A 24,230-nucleotide genomic window follows, 5' to 3' on the forward strand; every position below is an offset into this window, starting at 1 on the left:
TCCAGCTATGCATGGTCATGCCTCAACATTGGCGTGACGATCCCAGAAACGGGCTCGACCGCGCCCTATGAAACCTGGGCTAGAGCCGATGCACCTGTGGTGCGACCACTGCCCTAGAAAGAGAGCCCAACATAATTACGTTGGGTCTCGGGCTTGACCACACCGAGCCCTCATTAACAATGCCTTATAAAGTAGCATGACCACACACGATTTTAGTGTGGCCACGCAGCTGAATCTCAAGGCGTTACCTTTGTCAGGCGGTCCACATATTTGCATCGATCGTGCCACCGGGATCGCTAGATAATCCTTTTTTGTTTGGTCCTTTGCCCAAAAAAAGGCATCGAGACTAACCTAAGCCCATTCTAAAAAAAAGGGAGGAGCTGATGTCATTCTCGATCTTCCTCCTCTATTTGCTTCTTCTTGCTTGAGATTTCTTCTTTCTCCTCCATTATTTCAGTGAGAAGAGCGTGGTGGAGCTTTTGGAAGATTTTCTTGGAATTTTGATCAAGAGGAGAGAGCTTTTTCTCCTTTGAAGGGGAAGAGCTTCATCTTGCTAGGAGAGGTGGTCGGAGTTTGGAGCGTTAATGGATTCCTTGTAGAGGAGTGTTTCTTCTTTCCCCGAACAAAGCGTGAGTGTACTTCAATGGAGTGAGGTCAGAGTGTTGAGAACACGACTACAACCTTTGCGACAATATAACACCTTAAAATCTCACATTTTTGCTTTCCTAGAACCCCCTAGGTCTGGTTGTTAAAGGATGTGCCTAGAGGAGGCCGCTAGGATATGAAGCCTTTCGTGGACTTTCTCCATTGCAAATCCGAGTGATTTCCCCTCTAAGCCCTAGTTCCAAAACCCCACAAGTCGAGGTTGTACTAATCTAATTGTTTGTTTTGATGGCTTTATATAGATGGAGATTAGAAGCGGACCGGCCGAGCGAACGATGAATTTTCTTTGATATTTGTTCTCTCAACATTTGAGAGTCCTCCTCGCGAGAGACCATTTATTTTATGCCGTGCAAACAGAGGTAGTCATCATGTTGTCTCGCACAATATGACATTGGTACAGATCTCCGTCAATTGCTGACTCTAGATCACATACAAGATTGATAGGACGAGTTCAACTACAACTTATCATTGTCGATCGCCATCGACCACCATCGTCCACCGTCGACCATCACCTGCAGGTCACCGACAATCATCATTGATCCTCTCCTGTTCATTGCAACAAGTTTATCCGTGCACAATCATTGTAATTCAAAAGAATTTGTAATTCTTTCCCCTCTATGGGACAATGAATCTCTGTAATCATTAACTTATAGTTGATTTTTATAACTGAGCTATGCCCCAAGGTAGTTCCTTTTGCTGGTTTTTCCATGTAAAAAACTTTTGATGTCTCAACTAGTTTTTTCTTTCTTTTGAGTGTGAGTTGATTCTTCATACAACACTAAGACGATACTTTGTTACTTCATCGTAGCAATTTTTTTTATCACGCATCAATATACATCGGTTTTTTTGCTTAAAATAAATTGATCTATGAAACTAGCTATGAGTTTGAGTTGAGGTGAACTTACTAATAAGCTTGTAAAATCATCACTAATTTATAACATTTGTTGTCGTTGGTGATATCACATTCAGAAGATGGTCCGAAAGGGTCGTCATGTGATCCGCAGTTGCGTGGTCGCATCAGGACCATTGTGTGGACTTGCAGTCAGTCACATGTAATAATTTTTCCTATAATAGAGCAGATAGAGCATAGCGATCTCTTCGAAAAAATAAATGATATACACTATATTTGTTAAAAAATATGTGAGCCCAATGGAGAGAAAGGATTTGTTATCAACTCGTCAAATCCAACAACTATTTCTTATTAATTATTGAAGAAAAGAAAACAAATTGATGAGGTTAGAAGCTAAGTTAAATAACCGTTGTGCGGACTTACACTCAGTCACACATAACAATTTTTCCTATAATAGAGCAAATAGAGCATAGCGATCTCTTTGAAAAATATGGTATACACTATATTTGTTTAAAAAGATATGAGCCCAATGGAGAGAGAGGATTTGTTATCAACTCGTCAGACCCAACAACTATTTCTTATTAATTATTGAAGACAGGAAAACAAATTGATGAGGTTAGAAGCTAAGTTAAATGTACTTATTAACTCTATATATAATTGTAAAGTGACTGTTATAGCCTTCAGCTTATTTACACCTTTGGCATTATTAGTGCCTGTATATACAACCACACTTGTATACCGCAATGCATGGGAAAATACAAAGGAAACATAAAAGCATAACTTATCTTTCTTTTGATTTCTTCTTCCAATCTCTCTTCCTCTTCTTTCTCTAAGTAATTGATCTTAAAAAATATGAAATGGCCTTGAGGGACCTCTCTTAACAATTTGTTGGATTATTCAAGATTATGAAATTAATGACCATAATTCTTTCCATAAAATCTATAAATCAGAATTAGTTATATACTATCAAAGATAATTTCAAAATAGAAAAACATTAGACTCGTATAAAAGTTGAAAGCTCCATTAATCGACATTGATGTTTATCATCTATCATCGTTAATCGTTCACCATTAAGTTGCCCCAACTTCAATTGTTGACCAACACTAATGTCGGTCTCTTTCATTCAATGTCATATTTCATTGACTAACGTCAATATCTGTTATTAGTTCTTATAATAAGCTGAGACAGTCATTGTGCATGTCGACGATGCCACGACCTAAATACCATAACAACGACCAACACGAATATTCATCATCATATATTGCTGATCAACATCAACATGCATTATTCATTGCCGACCGGCCTACACATTCATCTATTTGTTATTGCCTTGCTATTGATTGATATTAATGCCCCCTACAATGAATCATTATTCAACATTCCACATCACTTTAGTCAGGCCTTAACCTTACCATAATTGTGCTCATGTGATTTTTCCTTCTAACACTATTTAACTTAAGAGACCACTACCTTTCAAGATAGGGAAATTTATATGCAAAATACTGAGTTACTATCAATTTATATATTTAATAGTTAAATATACACATTTATGTATAGAATACCCATTTTTTTTTAAATTACATTAAAGAAACAATTAATATTAATTTATTATTATGTATATATTTTGATATATGATTTGTTTGAAGGAGCTTAGTTCGTTCGGTGACACTTCCTAAAAAATTACGTGGTGGAACATGCATCGTTGTTTCCGCTCTAAAAAAGTATGAAAAATTTCCGTTTCGTTGAACCGATTTAGGGAGATATTAGAATATGTTATTTTATCAACTAAAATATAAATTTATACGTTGCGTTTACTCGACGTTACGGACTATGTTATCAAAGGAAGCCATAATTGAAGGAGGTGTTTTGATAGGAGTTGGATATTAACGTAAAACATGATTTATCCAATTCACTGATTCTAATGTTGGGGATGGACTATGAGAGCACGGTGGAATAAATTCTTGTAATTTGACTTAGAGTCTCGGATATTAAGTCCCGATTTATGTCAAAGTGGATACCAGAGAGAAATAGAATAAGGGACGGAACAGAGGATAAGGAGATGTACCACACCGTTTGGAGCGTTGGCGTTGTGGTACCGCATCACATTTTTGTCTGTTTGGGTAAATCGTATTTTGACAGCCTTTACAAAAAATGGTTGCTGAAATTTATTTTTTCCCACCAATCATAATTAGGTGCGATGACAGCTTTATGTGTGTTATCTGAATTTTTTTTTATAAATATAATAACCACCATAATATTTATAAATATCATATTATTTTTTAGTGATTTCGATTGTTTTTTAATAAATCCTACCTGCACAAGTTGACCTCAAAATGAGGGATTTTAGTTTTTCATGTATGAGTGAATTTGAGTTAAATTCATGACTATTGGCTGTAAAACCCTGAACCCCTTCTACCATCGCCTCCGGCGACTTTCGGCAAATGACGGTTGGTTAGCGTTCTCTGCAACAACTGCAGAAATCGCCGCTCAACCCTAATACCTCTTGAAGCCTCGATATTCCTCTAAAGTATCAGTTTGATACATAATCGGGGATTAACATGGAACCAGAGAGATCCGTGAAGAATCCCCCCGTTTCCCGGAAACCTAAGGCGGTATATTTCTCTTCCACGAAGCCGCAAAGTGAAGAAATCCACGCCACCAACGGTCTCGTAGGCAGCATCATTGAGAAGGGCTTCTCCTCCTCCTCCTCTTCATCATCCAATCCCCCAAATCCCTCTATCATCTCTTACCCCCAACCTACGGTCCTTCCTTTTCCAGTCGCCCGACATCGATCCCACGGCCCGGTAAGCTCTCATCAGTTAAACCTTTTCTTATTTCATTGTTTTCTCTAACAACCTAAATGCTCCAGCACTGGAATCCTCTGCACGTCGAGCCAGAATTCGAGGAAGAGGATGACATGGACGAGACGGACTACTCAGCCTTCGCAAGCCCCATCAAGAGGAAGGAGAAGAAAGGTTTGGATTTTAGCCGATGGAGGAATTTCGTCCCCCAGAGCGATTACGGTTTCTCTAAACATAGTGAGGAAAACAATAAAATTTTGGCGACAAAAAATTTACCTTGCCGTGAGGCATTTGAGGAGGTAGTTCAGGGATCGTCGGAGCCGTTGGTTGCTGTTAAAAGAGCTAAAGCTAGCAGTCATATGGTTGACGATGAATATGGAACGCAGTTATCACAAAGTAACAGTGCGGGGCTGCCTGCAGTTGCAACAGGGAAGCTCGACAACAATGGAGGGGATACAGAGATGTTGATGTCTAACAAGGAAGGATTTGGATCAACCATGGAAGACATCCACGCTGAGAATCTTGCTCGTTTAAAGCAGATGTCGCAGGAGGAGATTGCAGATGCACAGGCGGAGATAATTGGAAAGATGAATCCAGCAATGGTTGCGATGCTGAGGAAGAGGGGGCAAGAAAAGTTGGGTAACAGAAAGGTTGTTGCTTCAGGTCATGAAAAGGGCGTACATGAAATGATTGAAAGTGATGAGATTTCTGGTAAGGATAATGTTGCAGGTGGAAGCCCTTCCCAAGGTGTCAAGAGTACTGGAATGGCTGCAGAGCATGCGGATTGGGTGTCTTCAGAACAAGTTAATAGCAATTCTTGGAAGATTTGGAGTGAAAGAGTGGAGAAAGTGAGGGATTTGAGGTTTAGCTTGGAAGGGGATGTTCTGGATGTGGACTCGTATCTGGTACCTAGTGGTAAGTTTTCAACTTTGTAATATACAAAGAAGAGTCATCTCTTTTTATCATATTGATTTGTGAATTATTTAGGAGAGGTTTATAGGTGAACATATTGATTTTTCTCGTTACTAGAGTTATATTTTAGGAATTGCTTGAAAACATTCTTCTATATGATAGCAAACCTTCGCTTTATAGAATGGCAGGGAGCATTTACATAAGATATGTGTGTTTTCTATGTAAATTTCTCTTAGATTTACTGTTATGGAAACTACCAAGAGCCTTAAGATTAGTTTTTACAGTATGTTACTATTTCTAGAACATTAGATTTATGTTGTACTTCATCTGTTTAGATGGAGGCTTTGCCATTGTTACATGCAGGTTGTAAGCAGGAAGGTGCTCAACCTGATGTTGAAAATGTGGCAGAACGTGATTTTCTACGAACAGAGGGGGATCCCGCAGCTTTAGGATACTCAATCAAGGAAGTGATAGCGCTGATTCGAAGCATGGTTTGTTTTTATTTTTATTTTGTTTTATTTATTTTTGTTATAATTTTGCAATTCATTTTTTATTTGTCAGAATTGAGAATTAAAAAAATTTACCATGAGGATATTGATTATTTTAATGCATATTTTATCATCACCAATCTTGAGGATGGTTATTTTTGGATACTTTGTTTGAATTCTTATTTAATCAGGTGGGATCATTAAAATTTTTTTAAAAACATAAATGCACAAATATCAAACTAAAACAAATAAACAAAGAAATGAATTGAAATAAAACTCTAGCCGCATTATTCTCCCGGGATTGGCAAGGTCCCGTTATATTGAATAGTCTTAGAACCTGATTTGTAATGAGCAGCCAAATTGAAAATATTGAAAGTGATTGAGTCGCTCTAATCCCCATATAGGTCAAGTTTGATGATCCGAACATCCTCTAACATTGTCACTGTTAAAACTGGATCAAGGGATTTTCAACTCCAATTATGAAGCATCTCGATTCATATGAAATCAATTTCTTCAGAACCAGGACTAATATGTACAGTTCTTGCTATAAGATATTTAGCTTGTCTCATATCACTGTCAGAATGCAGTGATTGAGTTTTCAAGCTTGGTTGTTGTTGAAACAATGATGCCTAATCATATGATAATGTATATCAGGTTGATGCTGATGGTTGAGATAAATATAATCAACATATCGCCTAGTTTGATCATTCTGTAAATCCTTCCAACATGAGAATCTTCACCATCAGTTTTTTTGTCAACCGCACAAAAATTTGCCCTCCAAAAATTGGTCACCCTTCCGAGCATACCACACGCGAGTAGAGGCTGAAAAATAGTCATTGTCATGCTCGTCGTACACGAGCATTCACATTGATTCCAACTTCAAATCTTCAAGCCCATCGAAAATCGAGGCTTCATGAAATGAATTTTCACCTCCTTAAAAATTTCATTTTCTTGATTCGTCTAATTTTCTTGGTGAAATGGGTCTTCAACTTCTTCTTCCACCTCAAATTCTAGCTCAACTGGGCAACCCTTCAATTTTTGCCGCACCTCCTCTTGTATGGGAACCAAGGTTGTTTGAGTATCATTGCCCAAGAAGGAGTGCATATTTACATGACCGTCGTGAATGGTTTTGCGGTCATATGCCAAGGACCCCCTAGAAGGAGGTGGCAAGCATCCATTGGGATAACGTCGCATAGCACTTTCTCTTGAAATCTCTTCCTGACAAAGAATTGCACCAAACTTTGCTTTGTGACTTTGATTTCATTTCCTCTTTTAAGCCAAGTTGATAAGGATGTTGGTGAACTTGGGTAACTAGCCTAAGCTTTTCAAACATGGTAGAGGACGCTTTTTCGCAACTCTAAGATTACACATCTTGACTTGGACGGTGCCCGGGTTTTCAAACATGGTAGAGGACGCTTTTTCGCAACTCCCGCCGTCAATATAAGATTACACATCTTGGCTTGGACGGTGCCCGGGTCCTAATAATATTGTGTTGCAATCAATCCTTGTTGGAGGATTAATCGACACTAAGATGAGCTGCACTACAAGTAATTCTTCTTCATATGCATGTATTGTTTGCTCCCCAATCAAATTATTATTTTTTTTCTAGCGAATCTCTTGTCTCGAGTTCTCCCTCTTTAATCAATGAAATAACACGATGATTTGGACAATTGGCAGCTATATGACTAAATCCATGCCATTTGATGCAACATCTATTAGATTAATTGTTTATCACTTCCGTAACAGGTTTTCCACAAGGCCTGTTGCCTTCCCGGTTTCTAATTGGCTGGCAGCACCCTGGCTTGGCCAAATTTATTGAAGTTAGTTTGTTCCGTTGTTGCATCACACAAAGAAACTTTCTGACCCCATTTTTGTTGTCGCTCCACCTTTAATACAAGGTTAACATCCCAGAGTGACCAATAAAGTTGAAGCTGAACTACATTGGCCATATAAGACCTCAAACCACAAAAAAATCGTGCAATAGTGTTCTTGAGGTTCAAATAGATTGCATTTCAATTCGAGATGTTCAAATTCGTTCGCGTATTCTTATATTGTCATCTCCTGTTTGTGTAAATGTTGAAGATGGATGAATACCTCTTGCTGATAATGATCGCGGAAAAATTATATTGCAATTCCTTTTTCTTCTTACTCCACGTAATAATCTTGGATCATTCCTTTTTTTTGCCTCATCCATTTTAAGTTTTCCCACCAAAATTAATATTTCTTCCTCAACTTGATGACAACAAGCTTCGCAATTTGATGTTGGGGAACCTCTTCAAACTCAATAATTCTTTCGACAGTGTGCAACTAGTTAATAAACTCGTTCGGGTCTAGACGTTCTTCAAAATTAGGAAAATCAATCTTAGTTTCAGGATAAATGGGTTTGCATTGTCTATCTGTCCTCCATGCACGAAGGGGCTGCTCATCTTTGCTTAAAAAAAGCTTGATGAAAAGGATTTTCATCCCTTTTTCCACTGCCTCGCAATCGTGTGTTGCTGAACGTTCCTCCATACTTTTTTTGTTCCAATGCTGCAAGTTTCTCTTGTATACACAGCATTTCACGCAAAAGATCCTCCATGGACACTTCTTGATTGGTTCTTGGTATGTTCTTGCGTGGAGGCATGATTGAAAGTAGAAAGAACCTTCCACGATTGGACATAAAGGGAATTGCGTCCACAACAGAGGGAACCCACAACAAGGACAGAAATCCGGACAGCAGAGAAGAAAAAATAGCAAAATGCGCAAGAACTGGGAGAAGGAAAAGAACAAATGCGCCCGAAGTGGGGGAAGGAGGAGGAGATGCACAAAAACTGTTCTTTGATACCAAATAAAGCAGCAACAGCGAGAAGAAGATGCTAGATTGCACAGGAAGAAGAAATATGCAGTGGGAATCAACAGAAAACCACCAACAGAGAGTAGGAAAAACTACTAAAAACAATACACTTCAAGATATCTGAGAAAGAACAAGATACGATGACAAAATCATCACCTGAGAGCCACCTCTGGATACATCCACAAGGAAAGCAAAACCAACGCTCAGGAAAAACCAAAAAACTCTCCAAAAACTGCCTTCCCTGTACTCAACCAACTTATTTATAAAGGCTAGACTCTCCTAATTATAAGTATGTTATCCTAACTAAAGCATACATTTAAATTACAAACTAAAGCACATAAAACTTGACATATAAATTAAAATAAAGCTTTAGCTCCGTGTCAGTTACCATTCAATTTCTACCATCCAGATCGCTTGGGCTTGGACAGAAGTCAATCTTACGTGAATGAGGTTAAGAATCAAGTTTTTTTATTATGTTGATGCTTGAGAAGCTCTTCCTGAGCCTGAATAATTCATTCCTCTTGGAATTTCTTGATTAAGGGTTTCAAGATTTAATCATAGAGGAATGATTCGATGATCTACAACTCATGAGGAACATTTTAACAAGACATAGACCTAGTTTTAGGTTTTTAGTTCCTTGTGCTTTGTTTTTTTAGGGTTGTCCTTTCAAAAATTCTGTTAAAAACCTGTTCTTTTTAACAAAATCTGCTTTTTAAAGTTTGATAGACGTTAAGACCTGAATTGAAAAAAATAGTCTTTTTAAAAGCGTTTCTAAATAGCATAATAACCAAACAACTCATCAAATGAAGAAAGGACTTCTTCTGAAACAAAAAAGCAGCAGGAAAGTTTCCCTAAACGAGCCTTTAATCAATCCTACGGCATTGTGCTTCGAAGGGAGAAAACTAATTTAAAGAGGTTGTCCATGGAATGGCTAATTCTATGGCCTTTTTCTTTCATTATTTACTCTTGTGAAGGATTTACCTTAGAGAATTTGTGTGGACAACTGAGAAATCAAAAACATATTTTTTAACTGCAAGTTTCTAATTAAATTGTTTTACAGATTTGTTAGGCTTGATAGGATTTGAAGTTTTTATGCCATTCTTGCAGGTAATTAATAGAATCTTCGATAGATTTGTTAAAATCTTATGTTCATATATTGTTATTATGTCATACTTACCTGCTCTTTTCTGTTTCTCAAATTCTTTTGTTGCTCATTCCTCTAAGCTCCTTTTGTGTTTTGGTCTTAGGTTCCTGCACAAAGAGCTCTTGCTTTAAAACTTCTTGATTCTATCCTGAATAAGGCTCAGTTCAACTTGCTGAACGACAAGGGTTGGCTTGATGCTAAAAATGATACTGCCAGCAATCATGTTGATTGGCAGGCAATTTGGGCTTACGCACTTGGCCCTGAACCTCAGCTTGTATTGTCCTTACGGTGAATACTAAGAGCTTTCTTGTTTCTCACTTTTAACTCTTTTGCTTAGACTATTCATTACATCCTTCTTTATATTCTTCGCATACCATGCTTTGGAGGAAGTTGGGAGTTAGTATTCAGTGTTGTTAAAGGTTTTGGGTACAATGTTCTGCACACTTTGTTATTAGAAGTTCAACTAAATACTTTATAGAATTTTGCAACATTAACTGCAACAGGAAGCACACAACATGCTTTAAAATATGTTCAAGGCATCTGCCCAAGCCATGCCTCACTATGCGGCATTATTGATTGACTCGGGGATTATGTTTTTGTGGTATAATTAAGATATGTGGGTTTCTTTTTCGACTGAGGCATTCACCTTGAGGAATAAGATCTCAAGGCATTTGGGTTAAACTCCTCAAAATGATTTTTTTTTAATTATATTTTTTTATACGGTCCAATAGCTCTTTATTATTTTTTAGAAAAACTCTTTAGACTTTTTTTTTTAGTGTGGTTGAGCATCTCTTTTCTCATTGTTTTGCACACAAATTTTTTTTAAAAAAAATATATTTAGTATCTTTATTTGCACTAACCTTTTGGTTTCACCATTTATTTGTTCAGAATCTGTTTGTGATCTTATTCAAGTCATCAAGAGAAAAAAAAAAAGAATCTAAGATAAACAAAAAAATTAGGAGTTCTTTTATTGGTCTACCCAATTGATCACTAATGTCAGTTTTGTTGCTACAATTTATCTCATGCTGACAATGTTGAAGTTTTTCAAAAGAACTTTAAATTGCCTTCCTATTTTGTTAATTTCATTTTTGTGAGACTCTGGCAACGACACTTTTTTTGATGAAAAACCTCGGGCAATAGAAATTACATATGAAAATTTTAAGATGTATTTAGTGAAACAAATCATGAGAAGTACATATCTTTTGAGGGTTGCACCCTCTTCTATTTTTCACAGCGACCTTAACTTGAAGGTTAATTCATGTACTTTCTGCATGAGGTATTTCTTTGCAAGATATTAATTATGCTCTATAACATGACTTTATCATCCCCACCATACATTCATCTTCAACTCCAACACTCCAGTAGACTACAATGATCGAGCCTTTATGCCTCATGGCATCCAATGACTAGCCAAATATGTATTATTTCTCTTTTTCATAATTTATACTTTTTCTTATAGTGTGATATTAGGGTTTATGATGAAGAACTAAACTTGATGTATGGCCTGCTCATGAATCATGTTTAATTTTATGAGTTTTTAATTTTTAGTTTGAGGCTTATATCTCGATTTACTTTGAAGCTTACTCCTTAACTTGATAAAGTAGAACACTTCTGTTCTCGATTTTACTTTTCAAGAACTTGGTGCATGATAGTGAATTGTTGTTGCTTTCGTGGCTTCCTAATTCTTAGAGAGATTTTCTCTTGTGCTATTGCCCACAACAAAAGCATGCACTGAATATTGAAATAGGTGTCCATATTGATTAATATATTTAGGATTTGATTACATTGCTTTAGGGGTAAAACACATTATGGTTGAATCTTCACTGTTATGTTCCATCCTGATGAATCTATTGAATGCTACAAAATTCGATTAATAACAAAAGAATATACTTTGGTTCATGACAGCTAGTATTATGAGACTTTGCCCTAGTTGCTTGACTTATTCTTGTTTTGTTTTACTTTTTGATGTTGTTGATCAAAGGATAGATTATACTTTGATTGGCTTTTAACAATGCTTTTCTTTATGAGGACCTTATAAAACTATTTATATGCAGCAACCTGCATGGCACTTACTTGAAGGGAAGAACAAAATATATATGTTTTAAAGAACCATCTTCTATTCAAAATAAAATTTTCCTGCTTAGTTCGACAAAATTCAAGGCGCTCGCTGATATTAAACTATGAAGTAGTATTAATAATCATTATATTCTTATTTGATGCTCTTTCCGTGGCACATCATCTTGTTATGTATGTTGATGGCATTTTTCTCATGAGGAGCGGTGTTTCCTACCTGACTGAACTAAAATAATATATTCACCAGTAGTTTGTTACCAGTGATCTTGAATGCCTAACGTGCTTTTTGTTATTGATTTTGCATATAATAAAGAAGCAATTTTCTGTTAAAAAGGAAACACGCTACATTTCTACCCAAAGAAAAAGGTCTTTCATGAACGCAAGCTTGCCAACTCTCTTATGTATTTCATTCAAATGTTTGGGTATAAGGAAAATTAAGATGGTTATCACCTGCGACATTGGTTGATAAGCTTGTTTATTTGACTGTCATGATACATAATATATACTTTGTTGTTGGGGTGGCTAGTATATGCAAACATTAGGAGTCTATTCTAAGGATTTTAAAATACGATAAGAAACTCCTAGAAAATGATTATTCCACTAAAGAAATAATTAAATGAGGGTTAAAAATTATGCAGATGCTAACTACTTTGGATTAATTGAAGATATGAATTTTGCTTTAGATATTGTATCTTTATTGGTGGAAAATTTGAGACCTGTGTTTCGTCAAAAATAGTGATGATGAAACATGCGAATGAAATCAATCCTTACAAAAAAAAAAAAACAACCAATAGCACACAAATTTCATGTAGTTTTGTGAGATCCACGTTGGACAGTTTTTGAATATTTATCAGATGATTTATTTTTTGTTTGATACAAATCACAGGATTGCCCTGGATGATAATCATCATTCTGTTGTTTTGGCTTGTGCTAAGGTAATTCAATCCATATTGAGCTGTGACATGAACGAGGGCTTCTTTAATGTTGCCGAGGTAAGATGGATCGATCAATTTATCAAATCAACCTTTCTTTTTTCTTTTTTAGATTTCAGATCATTTTGTTATATTTTCTAGAAAGTTCCTGCCATTCAAAGAGTTCTTTGCACCGCCCCCATCTTCCGGAGCAGAGCTGAAATTGATAGCAGCTTTCTCCATGGTGGATTTTGGAAGTATAGCACGAAGCCATCAAATATAATTCAATCAAACATTGATAATGATGATGAAGGTGTGGGGGAACATACTATTCAAGATGATATTGTTGTAGCTGGTCAAGATATTGCTGCGGGTCTTGTTAGGATGGGCGTTCTTCCTCGAATATGCTACCTTTTGGAGGTTAGTTTCCCTTATCTCTTTGTAAATTGGAGTCTTAGAACAAAATTTATCAGGGAATGAGATCAGGCTATAATGCTAATGGTTATAATGTTGATTCTTTATTTTATGTTAGCATTTTATCTTTTTTCTTATTGGTCTCAAAAATTTACCTGACACAACAACTCAACCCGAACTCGACTTGAAAATTTTATGTTTGGTTTGACCAGAATAATATTTGAGTCTGGTCCAGGTTATAAATTCTAACCCTTTTAATTTTTAGGTTGGGTTTTGGTTGACTTGTCAACCTGAAATTAACTCAAAACTGACAAGCTAATCCATTTTATCTCTAAGTGTAAAGCCACTCATCCACATAAGCATTCTCATCTCGGGAACACTTCACTTAGTTTTATACTTCTTCTTTATAGCCCAACATACTGCTCCATAAAGCATTGCCGGTCTCACCACCACCTTATAAAATTTTCCTTTTAAGTCTAAGCAGTACTTTTCTATCACACAATAGATCCTTCATTCCTCCACTTTGACAATCTAACTTGAATTCTACTATTAACATCCCCATCAATATCTGCATCACTTTGAACAATAGACTTGAGATATCTAAAATGTTCACTTCTTTTGATCACTTGATCAACCATTGTTACTAAAATAACATTTCATGTACTTAGTTTTAGATCTACTAAAATGAGATCCTTTGGACCCAATAAATTAAATTATAAATATTATAAAATTATAACTATGCTCTCTGGCCCATTTTCCACCGAATCTTGAATCTGGAACCCACTCTTGTACTTATGCCTTTCCTCAGCGGGCCACAATAGGGAGTGGGCTCTGGCTTTGGGGTTGAGTGGAAGATTGTATTTATAGTTTATATAATATTTATACAGTTTTTATAGTTTAATTTATTTATAAGGGAACAGAACCTCGCCCAACCACCCATCCACCCTCATGATTTATTTAGGTTGAAGTTCTTTAATCAAACAATGTACCTATTTTGTTGCCGCGTAGAAATTACTCGTAGAATGCTCTTTTGACTTTTTAGGTGTAATTGATTTTCAGTCTATACGAATGCTAAAATCTTTTCAAATATTTTTTGATGTGCTTATTTACACAAACGCTTCTTATGCAGTTCTGCATTTTTGTGTGCATGTTTGCTTCTATTATGATATTCTTTAACCTTGAGACAGCCAATATTTATCTAATGATTTTTCCGCTTTCTTCGACTTTTCTTAGATTCATAATTCTTTTTGTTCATGTACTTTTATAAAAAACCTTGCACTTCATGTTTAACTTGATGCCTCAAAATTTTTCATTCAGATGGAGCCGATTCCAGCTTTAGTAGAATGCCTTCTTTCAGTGCTCATTGGGTTGGCTAGGCATTCCCCATATTGTGCGAATGCCGTCTTTCAATGCCCAAGGCTTATTCAAAATATTGTTAACATTTCGACAATGCAAGGCATGATGGAACTTTTGTGTCAGATAAAAGCAATTACTCTATTAAAGGTAAATTTTTATTGACATATGTGTATATCAATCATTTTCAGACCTTACCGATTCTCTGATACTGTTGGGTTTAAATGTTAATGCTGGTTTCAGTAGCTGCTCAATTTTATCGATCATTGTGATTATGCGAACTTTTTTTAGCCCTGCAACCCTTTTAATTTGTTAGATTTAAAATAAGCATTATGATAATCACATAACATTGATAGGCTCTATATGTCACCTGGAATGATTATGGTGACACATTCTCCCCTATTGCAGAGATAGCTGTTTGAATTCATAATTTGTCACTTATCACCATATTTGTAATATATTCGTTGATAGAGAATAATTCTCTCATATTGCTGAGAATTATTCTCTAGTAAGATATCTCAAGTGTAAATTTGTAATTTATCCGTTGAAGTGTATATCAGATGATGTTTGCTGTTGGTTTTTTTATCGGCTAGATTTGAAATTAGTACATGACTTTTTTTGTCTAATGCCTGAATGAAGTTTTCTTTTATTTTGTTCAATTTGATAAGGGGTCAAAACTTATTGGGAATGATTTAGCTCTATTATTCATCATTATGAATGGATGACAGAAGTTTTAAATAATTGAAACTTAGTTAAATAATTTAAATTTGTAGCTCATTTTCTCATTTCAATCCAAGTTAGTAATAATAATAATGATGATGATAATCTCAATTTAAAGAGTATATGGACGAATTTGACATTTTTATAGACTCTGGGACTAAAATGGTCCCATGTAAACAGTCAAGAGACTATTTTGGCACTTTACTTTTTACTGTGAAACCACTAATATTGTGTTGCTATGTGCTTTTCTCAGGTTTTGTCTCAAATGGATAAGCGCCTATGCTTAAATTTTGTGAAAAGTGGGGTTTTTCAACAAGTAATGTGGCACTGGTACAGAAATCTTAATACAATTGATCAATGGGTGGAATCTGGAAAAGAACACTGCAAGCTCACTTCTTCACTTATGATTGAACAGCTTCGCCTGTGGAAAGTTTGTGTTAGTTATGGATATTGTGTATCATACTTCGCTGATTTCTTCCCAAACTTGTGTCGATGGCTTAGTCGACCTACATTCAACAAACTACTTGAATTTAGCGTCCTTGATGAGTTCGCTCATGTCGTGAGGGAAGCATATGTTGTTCTAGGTGCTCTTGCTGAATTGCTTCCATGCCTTCATTCTACGGACCAACTAATTAAGCGCGACACAGACCATGGGGATGATTTTGTAGAAACTTGGTCTTGGAGTCATGTTGTTCCAATGGTAAACTTCGCTATTAGTTGGCTATCTTTAAACGACATCCCATATGTTTCTTCAATGACTCGTTGCTTCGAAGAAAATGACATCTATAATTCATCGTCAAGCAGCATCATTTGGGTTATTTCGGCGGTACTGCACATGTTTTGTTGCGTTTTCGGTAAAATGAGCTTAAGAAGAGCTGATGATGAGAATAACTCTACAAGCTTGCCATGGTTGCCAGAATTTGTTCCTAAAGTTGGCATTGAGATTGTTAAAAATGGATTTTTGTGTCTCAAAGAAGGTAAAGGTTGCTCTTTTATTGAAAGACTTTGTTATCTGAGGCATCAAGATGATTTTGATATGTCGTTTTCTTCATTATGTTGTCTACATGGGTTGATTAAACTCACTTCGTTAATCGATGACTGTATTCAGAGAGCTAGAAATGCGTGTGACATTCAGCTTCACACGGAAAGTAGCTTCGACATCGAGGAGGGTAAGGTAATAGCAGAAGGGATGATTAAATGGGGCCGAGATGATCTCACGGGAGTATTGGATGCATTTGGGAGCTTGGTTTCTGCCGAATGGCCAATGGTGCAATATCTCGAGGCATTTGGCCGAGGCGGACCAGCCCCGGGGGTTGGCGTCGGATGGGGTTCACCCTGCGGGGGGTTTTGGTCATTAACCGTCTTGCGGGCACAAGAAGATGCACGGCTTGTTTTGGAATTACTAGAAAACTTCCCAATTGTGCTTGAAATCCATCTTGCTTCTATTGAATCCATGAATCCGTTGGTTTTAGAATCTCCCAACCCAACGAACCATGTTTTACATAGAATAAATTGCGTCCTTGCGATTTGTTTGGTTGCTGGGCCTGCAGGTAGAGATATAGTGGAGGCGGCATTCAAGGTACTGTTCCAACCTCCTGTGTTGAAGTATCTTGGCCTCTTCCTCCATCGTTTTCTCCAGCTAGACAAGAGATTGAAATCATTTAAATGGCAATATGAGGACAAGGACTATTTACTTTTCAGCAAGATTTTAAATTCTCATTTTAGAGAGAGGTGGCTGAGCTTCAAGACCAAATCCTCCGGCGATGCCGCAGAGCACACTAAAAAACACGAGCTTTCGAGAAAAACTGCGCTTCTCGAAACAATTCATGAGGATCAGGAGAATGAAGAGATTCTGAAACTTTCTTCGAAAGATACGGTTTTTAGCTCTTTTTGTATAGAATGGATTCGCCAGAGGCTGCCGGTTCCCGAGCATTGGTTTCTCAGCGCACTCTGCGGCATTGGTGAACTAAAAAATTTCGACTCAAATTCATCGAATGAACTCGAAGCTGCGAAAATTGGTCTCTTTTTTCTGCTATGCCTTGAAGCCTCTTCTCTAACAGTGGTTAGTGATCAGAAATCTCCGATTTTTAATGTATCTTTGGTTTGGAAGTTGCACGCCTTGTCCATGTCCTTGCACGCGAATATGGCCGTGCTCGAAGACGAGAGGACTCGAGATGTATTTGAATCGTTGCAAGAATTGTATGGAAAACAGCTTGACAAATCGAGGCATAAAGCGGAACACAAGTTTAGCGATTCTTCTTCGAATTTGTCTGAAACTCGTGGTGGCATTTGTAGTGAAATTTTGTCGTTTCAATCACAAATCAATGACAGCTACTCGACTTTTGTTGAAGATCTCATTGGGCAGTTTGGAGCCGTATCATACGGCGACATAATTTTTGGCAGGCAAATAGCTATCTATCTGCATCGGTGTGTTGATTTTCCGATCAGGCTTTCGACATGGAATGTTCTATCCAATTCATATTTGCTCGAGCTCTTGCCGCCGTTGGAAATGTGCTTCTCTGAAGCTGATGGATACTTGGAACCTCCAGAGGTAAATCAATGACTTTACTTTTTTATTTGTATTTACATATCTAGCATCCAAAATTTGATATTTTCATTTATAACATTTTATTGTCATAATCACATCAAAGCTTATGCATGAAAAGGTTTATGTTACCTTAAACAACGCAGTAAAAGTGGCATTTTTTTTATTTACCTTAAAATTTTAAGGGTTATGTATGTAAATATCGAAGTTTTACAGGACAAGGCGCAAATTCTGGAGGCCTATGCAAAGGCATGGACTTCCGGTTCCCTTGAAAAAGCTTTTACCCGCCGTTCGCTCGGTTTCTCTTTAGCGCTGCATCACCTTCATTCTCTCATCTTCGAATCCGTCTCCCCCGACACGCTAAAGCTGCGCAATAAGCTGGCAAAGTCTCTTCTCCGCAGTCATTCGCACAAGCATCGTAATTTCGTAAGTCATCCTTGCTTTAACATACATGCCCCTCAATTTCTTTGGATTCACATATCTAACCTCTATAATTTGATTTTTACATTTAGAACATTTGGTATCATGAACCTAAAGGCATGAAATAAAGGTGGAGTTTACTTTTAAAATGACTAGTGATATTTTTGATGTTATGTTAAAAGATTAGAGCGTTAGTTATGTAAATAGTAAAGTCTAGGTTTTAGATATGTAAATAGATGAGAATTGTGTGGTGTTCATGTAAATGCCCCATTTGGAATTTTTTATTGAAGAGGATTTTACTTCTTGTGACAAGTCCTAGAAGTGTAACTGAGCAGCTAAGCTGCTTGTGAACCGGCTCTATTAAAAAAATAATTAATGAGCTAACAAGATGGGCTCAACCCAACCCCTGTTTGACTCATTAGCTCGTGAGACAGCTCTATTAAAAAAAATAATTAATATAAAATATACTCAAATTATATAAAAATTCAATACTTTTAGCTTTAAAAGATTAAAAATGTGAAAAAAATGATATTTTGCATTTTATATTAAGTAATTTTTTATTTTTTATTTTGTAATTGTTCATTCTATTCGTCAGCTTATTATAAAACTAGCTTGAATTAATATTAGGGGCGAGGGGCATTTAGATACATACCACCTAATTCCTTTATATTTACATACCTATACCTGCCTAAACTTTGCCTTTTACATTTATATCACCCAAACCTTTGATATCACATCAAGAAAATATTACTATTTTTTGCTTTGAAAAGAAATACATCTTTTCGTAAAGTTTGAAGTTTATGTGTTAGACATGTAAATTCAGGTTTAAGTGGTATGTATGCACATCTTCCTTAATATGATTCATCTCTTTTTAAAATAAATAAGATAGCTCGTAAGCCGATTCAAACTCATGGAATTAAGCTCGAACCCCACCCTTTACTCGTTTGCAGCTCTTACCTCGATCAATCCGTGATTTCCGTGTATATATACCTTTGCAGGGCATGCTGCTCCATCTTGTAAAATATAAACTGCCAATTCCAGAAGATCCATTGCATGGTTTCGAGCTCATTCGGCGATTCGATCTGCTCGTGGAAATTTGTGAGAGAAATTCTTCACTTATTGCCGTGGTGGATCATCTAAAGTCTGTTTTGTAGTGGATGGATGAGATATTTGGGATGTTCATATCTTACTTATAATGAAGATGGCACCAGAAGCTGCTCTGCAGTGTTTTTTGTTGACCTTAGGGTGGACTATGTAAAAGAGCATGTAAAATTATGGAACTGAACATGTAACAATTTTATTTGCAGCAGGCTACATGTTTATATTATTTGTATGACTTCTGTAAAAAAAAAATTATTGATGAGAAATAAATTTTTACAACTGTACTTCTCATCAATATAATTTTTACATTTTAATTGAAAATTATATAATTTTTAAATATCAGTGCAATATAAAAAAACTGTCATGCAAAGTTAGAATGATGATCGCATATGATAACTGTAAAGGAATTGGTTATAACTGTAAAAAGCAAAATTTAAGTCTTGAATACATAAAAAAAACATAATTGGGTGGTATACATGCAAATGCCCCTAATTTTTCCAAACACAATTCCTTGATAAATGACAATGACAATAAACATATAATAGTCTTGTTGTCATTATCCCACAAAAATGCGGCCATAAACTGCCACAAGAGAAGGCAAGTTAATTGCAATGCCAACCTGGGCAGTTAGTTTTACAATAACCACCACACTAAAATTCAGTTATACAAGGACCAGAGAACTCTGCTCATCCTTAAACACATTGCTCTGTACACCTAAATAATTATATAATTGTTCTACAAAATGGCAGCTTTATTGACATGGGGCTAACCTTAACTAAAATAAGGAGGTCATTCACTCCCAATGCCATGTAGATTTAAGGAGACATTGCATCACCTGATGAAATTATCTTCCTCTCTGTTGGTTCTTCAGCTGACCTTCTGGTTTCCATATTTGATTCACCTAAATTATAATAAAAGATTGAAATTCAAGGGGAAAATGGGAGTTTAAATTCACTAGAAATTGCGACTGAGAGCGGTGGAGCACGGATGAGTTACCGAAGCTGGAATCGATCGAGTGTCGTTTCGGTGATGCGCTTCTTCGCTTCATATCTGTGGGGGTGAGAGTTCATCAATGTGGTTATCAAAAATAAGTTGGAAGATTTATATATATTCCACTCAAATCCTACGTATTAAACATATCTAACACCTAAACATAATTTTTCTTTAAATAATTACAAAACGATTAAAAAAGTTAAGAATTACAAAAGAAGTTGCAAGTTATTCTGTATAGCATTAAGAACAATACAATCGAGATATAAATAATATATCTAGACTGATTAAGGAATTAATTTAAAATGAGAGAAAAATTAGAAGTCACATTTGATTTCTTGATGCTCTTGATTAATACCAAAATGCATGATTCACCTTTTCTTAGTGATTTTTGCATTTTTGTCAAAACCAGAGAGATTTAATGGAAATTTACGTGATCAAACTACAACAAGCCTTTATCCCACTAAGTGGGATCGACAACTTCTCCATTGTATCGTATTAAATGTCATATTTTTATACAACTTGCCCAAGTCTACCTCTGCCTTTCATAACATAAGTCGAATCTAAAACATCTACTCTCCTAACCAGATCATCAGATGATTGACGTTTAATGTGACAAAACCATCAAGACGGCTCTCTCTCTTATTGTTTGCGACTGAGAGTTACCACCACACTTTCAAGAATATATTCATTTCACATTTTTTCTCTGAGTACAAGACCACTCAACCGCATAAGCATTCTCATCGCAGCAACAATTATAAGCTAGCATTCTGCGCCATAAAACATAGGCCAACATTTTGCGCCACAAAGCCACTCATCCACATAAGAGTTTATGTTTCTCTTTTATAGGCCAACATTTTGCGTCATAAAACATTGCATGTCTCACCGCCATCATATTAAATTTTCCCTTAAGTTTAAGCGGTACTTTCCTATCATAAAATAGGTCTGATGCATTCATCCACTTCCACCATCCAACATGAACTCTACTAGTAACATCCATCTATATCATCATTGCTTTGAACAATAGGCTTGAGATATCTAAAACTTTCACTCCTTTTAATATTTTGATCACCCATTATTACAACTTTGTCACTATATCTACTATTGCTAAAATTGTATTCCACGTATTCAATTTTAGATCTACTCGAACGAATGTCTTTAGACTCTAAAGTATACCTCCATAATTTAAGTTTTTTTCCTGAATTTTTTCTCTAGTCTTATCCACAAAAAGGATATCATTAGCGAAATACATACACCAAGGTACATCCTCTTGTAAATGCCCATTAAGAGCATTCATAACTAAAGCAAAATAATACGGACTTAAAGACGATACCTCATGTAAATTAGTTGTAATAGGAAAATACTTTGTCAATCCTCCTCATGTTTGAACAAGTAACAGATTTAGTATACATATCTTTAAATGACTTGAATATAAGTGATATCAACATTTTCTTTTCCAGAACACTCCAAAGAACTACCCTTGGAGCCTTATCCTAAGTTTTTTTCTAAATCAACAAAAATCATATGTAAATTGTCTTAACCCCCTCTGTATTTCTTCATTAAATCTCTCAACAAATGTATAGCTACTATAGTAAACTTGCTCGACATAAATCAATCCAAACTGAATATGAGAAATTTTTGTATCACATCTTAACCTATGTTTAATTATTTTCTCCCAAAATTTTGATGTATGACATATTGACTTAATTCCTCTATAATTTACACACACTAGTGCATCCCTCTTTATTCTTAAAAAATGGGGACCAAAATACTCTTCCTCCACTAATCATGAATATTTTTAGTTTTTAAAATGATATTAAAAGTTTAGCAAGCCAAAAATTCTCAAATATCTTAAATATTTTCATATTTCTATTAGGATACCATCAGGTACTACTGATTTTTCACTCTTAATTTTCTTTAAAGCCTCAACTTTCTTTTTACTAATAAGATAGTAAAAATAAAAATTATTATTCTTATTATTAATAACATTAAAATCACTAAAATCGATTGTATTTTCAGAAACTTAATTAAAAATTTTATCAAAATAACTCCCCCGCATATGTTGAATATCTTCATCTAAGAAAATCGTTTTTTGATTTACATCTTAAATACAATTTACTTGAATTAAATATTTACTTTTCTTTTCTCTTTGTTTGGCTAGTTTATACATATATATATCTCTCTTTAATATCTAATCTATTATAAATATCATTACTTTATTCTTTAAAATGAAGACCAAAATATTCTTCTTCCACTCATGCATCTTTTTAGTTTTTAAAATAATATTAAAAAACATAATAAGCCAAAAAATTCCCAAATCTCCTAAATATTTTCACACTTATTTTAAAATACCATCAAGTTCTACTGTTTTTTCACCCTTTTCTTTAAAGCCTTCTCAAATCCCTTTTTACTGATGTGACAGAAAAAATAAAAAATTTTATTATTATTAATGATATTAAGATCACTAAAATCAATTGTATTTTCAGAAACTTCATTAAAAAGTTTATCAAATATATCACTCACCTATGTTGAATATCTTCATCTAAGAAAAATATTTTTTGATAATAGACTTTACTTATTAAATATTTATTTTGTTTTTCTCTTTGTTTCTCTAGTTTATACTCGTATCTTTTACCTCATTAGTATCTAATCTATTATAAAAAACACTAAAAGTAGAATTATTAGCATCACAAATTGTTCTCTTAGATTCTCTACGGGACACCATATATTTTTCTCAATTATGTAAGTGTTTATATTTAAACCAATTTTAATAACAAACTTCTTATATTTTATTTTTCTTGCATATTATTATTATACCACCAACTATTTTTACTTATAAAAGAATTTCCTTTGACTCTCCAAGTACAATTTTTGTCATTTATTTAATAGTGCTTGTAATTGTATTCCACATAACATAAGCTTCTTCATAAACATCACAAATTTTAAGATCTTGAAGTTTACTCATAAAAATGATTTTGACTTTTAAGTGCTCTCTCATATAATATAACAATAATTTATTATATTTTTAATTTTTGACCCTTAATCTTAAAATCTAAAACTAATAATTAATGTAGAGTACTTAAATTTTCACTTGAAATGATCTTATATTATTTACATTCTTGATGATCTCCTTTTCTCATAAGAAAATAATTAATTTGTGTTTTATTAGATCCATTCTTATAAGTGATAATATGCTCACCACCTTTTTTAAATAAATTATTAGCAATAACAAAATTATAAGCTAAATAAAAATTCAATATGACCTTCTTCTTCATTAATCACTCCAAAACCATAGTCATCATGAATATTTCTAAAATTTTCTAATAGCATGTCCATTTAAATCTCCACTAATAAAAATTTTGTTTACAAGAGGTATCATTTATATTAATTCTTATAGGTCATTCCAAAAATTTTCTTTTGAAACATATATCTAAATCTGTTTGAGGAGCATAAACACTTTTACCATTAAGAATCTTAGTATCAACAAAAATCTTTAGGATTATAATTCCATCTCTAATTCTATTAATTTTTATGACATTTTTCAAGCTCTTATTTATAATTACACCTACACTATTTCTAGTACAACTCCTACATGGATACTAAAGTTTAAAATCTAAGTTATCAATCTTCTTAGCATTTTCTCCAACACATTTAGGTTCTTAAATGCATGAGATATTTATTTTTCTATGAATCATAGATATATATTAATTACATTAATATATCTGTGAGAATACATATATAGTTTCATGAACTAACTTTTTTGTCTGCATTCATCCATAATGGAGAACCCTTACTTATTTAACATTACACCCGGGTGTTGGGGAAGCGGTCCTCACATACTTTTTATTGAATTCAAGTCATACAAAGCGACGCTTTCAGAAGACGTCCTAACATTTATATATTGATTTAAATGATTCCTGTCATAACTTTTCGACAAAAAAATTATGTTGACTCTCGACTACCTATCTCAACTCTCCACCTTTCACATCCAGGGCTTGGGACCCGACAATGG

General features: G+C 35.0%; 2 protein-coding genes across 3 annotated transcripts in view; one reads left to right on the plus strand and one right to left on the minus strand.

The window, feature by feature from the left end:
• The first annotated feature begins 3,871 nt into the window (after positions 1–3,871).
• LOC110027795 (transcriptional elongation regulator MINIYO) lies at positions 3,872–19,480 on the plus strand. The gene is made up of 10 exons (XM_020729361.1): positions 3,872–4,317; positions 4,383–5,229; positions 5,590–5,717; positions 9,795–9,979; positions 12,651–12,756; positions 12,838–13,095; positions 14,407–14,592; positions 15,416–17,713; positions 17,924–18,133; positions 19,126–19,480. The coding sequence occupies exons 1-10, from the start codon at positions 4,072–4,074 to the stop codon at positions 19,279–19,281; spliced, it is 4,620 nt and encodes a 1,539-aa protein (XP_020585020.1). The 5' UTR covers positions 3,872–4,071; the 3' UTR covers positions 19,282–19,480.
• Positions 19,481–19,698: 218 nt separating this feature from the next.
• LOC110027803 (serine/threonine-protein kinase tricorner) overlaps positions 19,699–24,230 on the minus strand; it is a 39,509-nt gene continuing 34,977 nt past the window's right edge. For both annotated transcript variants that reach the window (XM_020729382.1, XM_020729381.1), the window contains 2 exons: positions 20,225–20,278; positions 19,699–20,129 (listed from right to left, as the gene is read on the minus strand). In XM_020729382.1, the coding sequence (XP_020585041.1) occupies positions 20,044–20,129; positions 20,225–20,278 (140 nt within the window). In that variant the 3' untranslated portion in view covers positions 19,699–20,043. The remainder of the gene's footprint in view (positions 20,130–20,224; positions 20,279–24,230) is intronic.

Source organism: Phalaenopsis equestris, unplaced genomic scaffold, assembly GCF_001263595.1.
Source record: "Phalaenopsis equestris unplaced genomic scaffold, ASM126359v1 Scaffold000450, whole genome shotgun sequence".
NCBI lineage: Eukaryota > Viridiplantae > Streptophyta > Magnoliopsida > Asparagales > Orchidaceae > Phalaenopsis > Phalaenopsis equestris.

Coding starts and splice junctions, on each gene's coding strand:
- LOC110027795 (XM_020729361.1), top strand. CDS start 4,072: ATGGAACCAGAGAGATCCGTGAAGAATCCCCCCGTTTCCCGGAAACCT. Junction 4,318..4,382: donor GACATCGATCCCACGGCCCG/GTAAGCTCTCAT, acceptor TAAATGCTCCAG/CACTGGAATCCTCTGCACGT. Junction 17,714..17,923: donor GATACTTGGAACCTCCAGAG/GTAAATCAATGA, acceptor GAAGTTTTACAG/GACAAGGCGCAAATTCTGGA.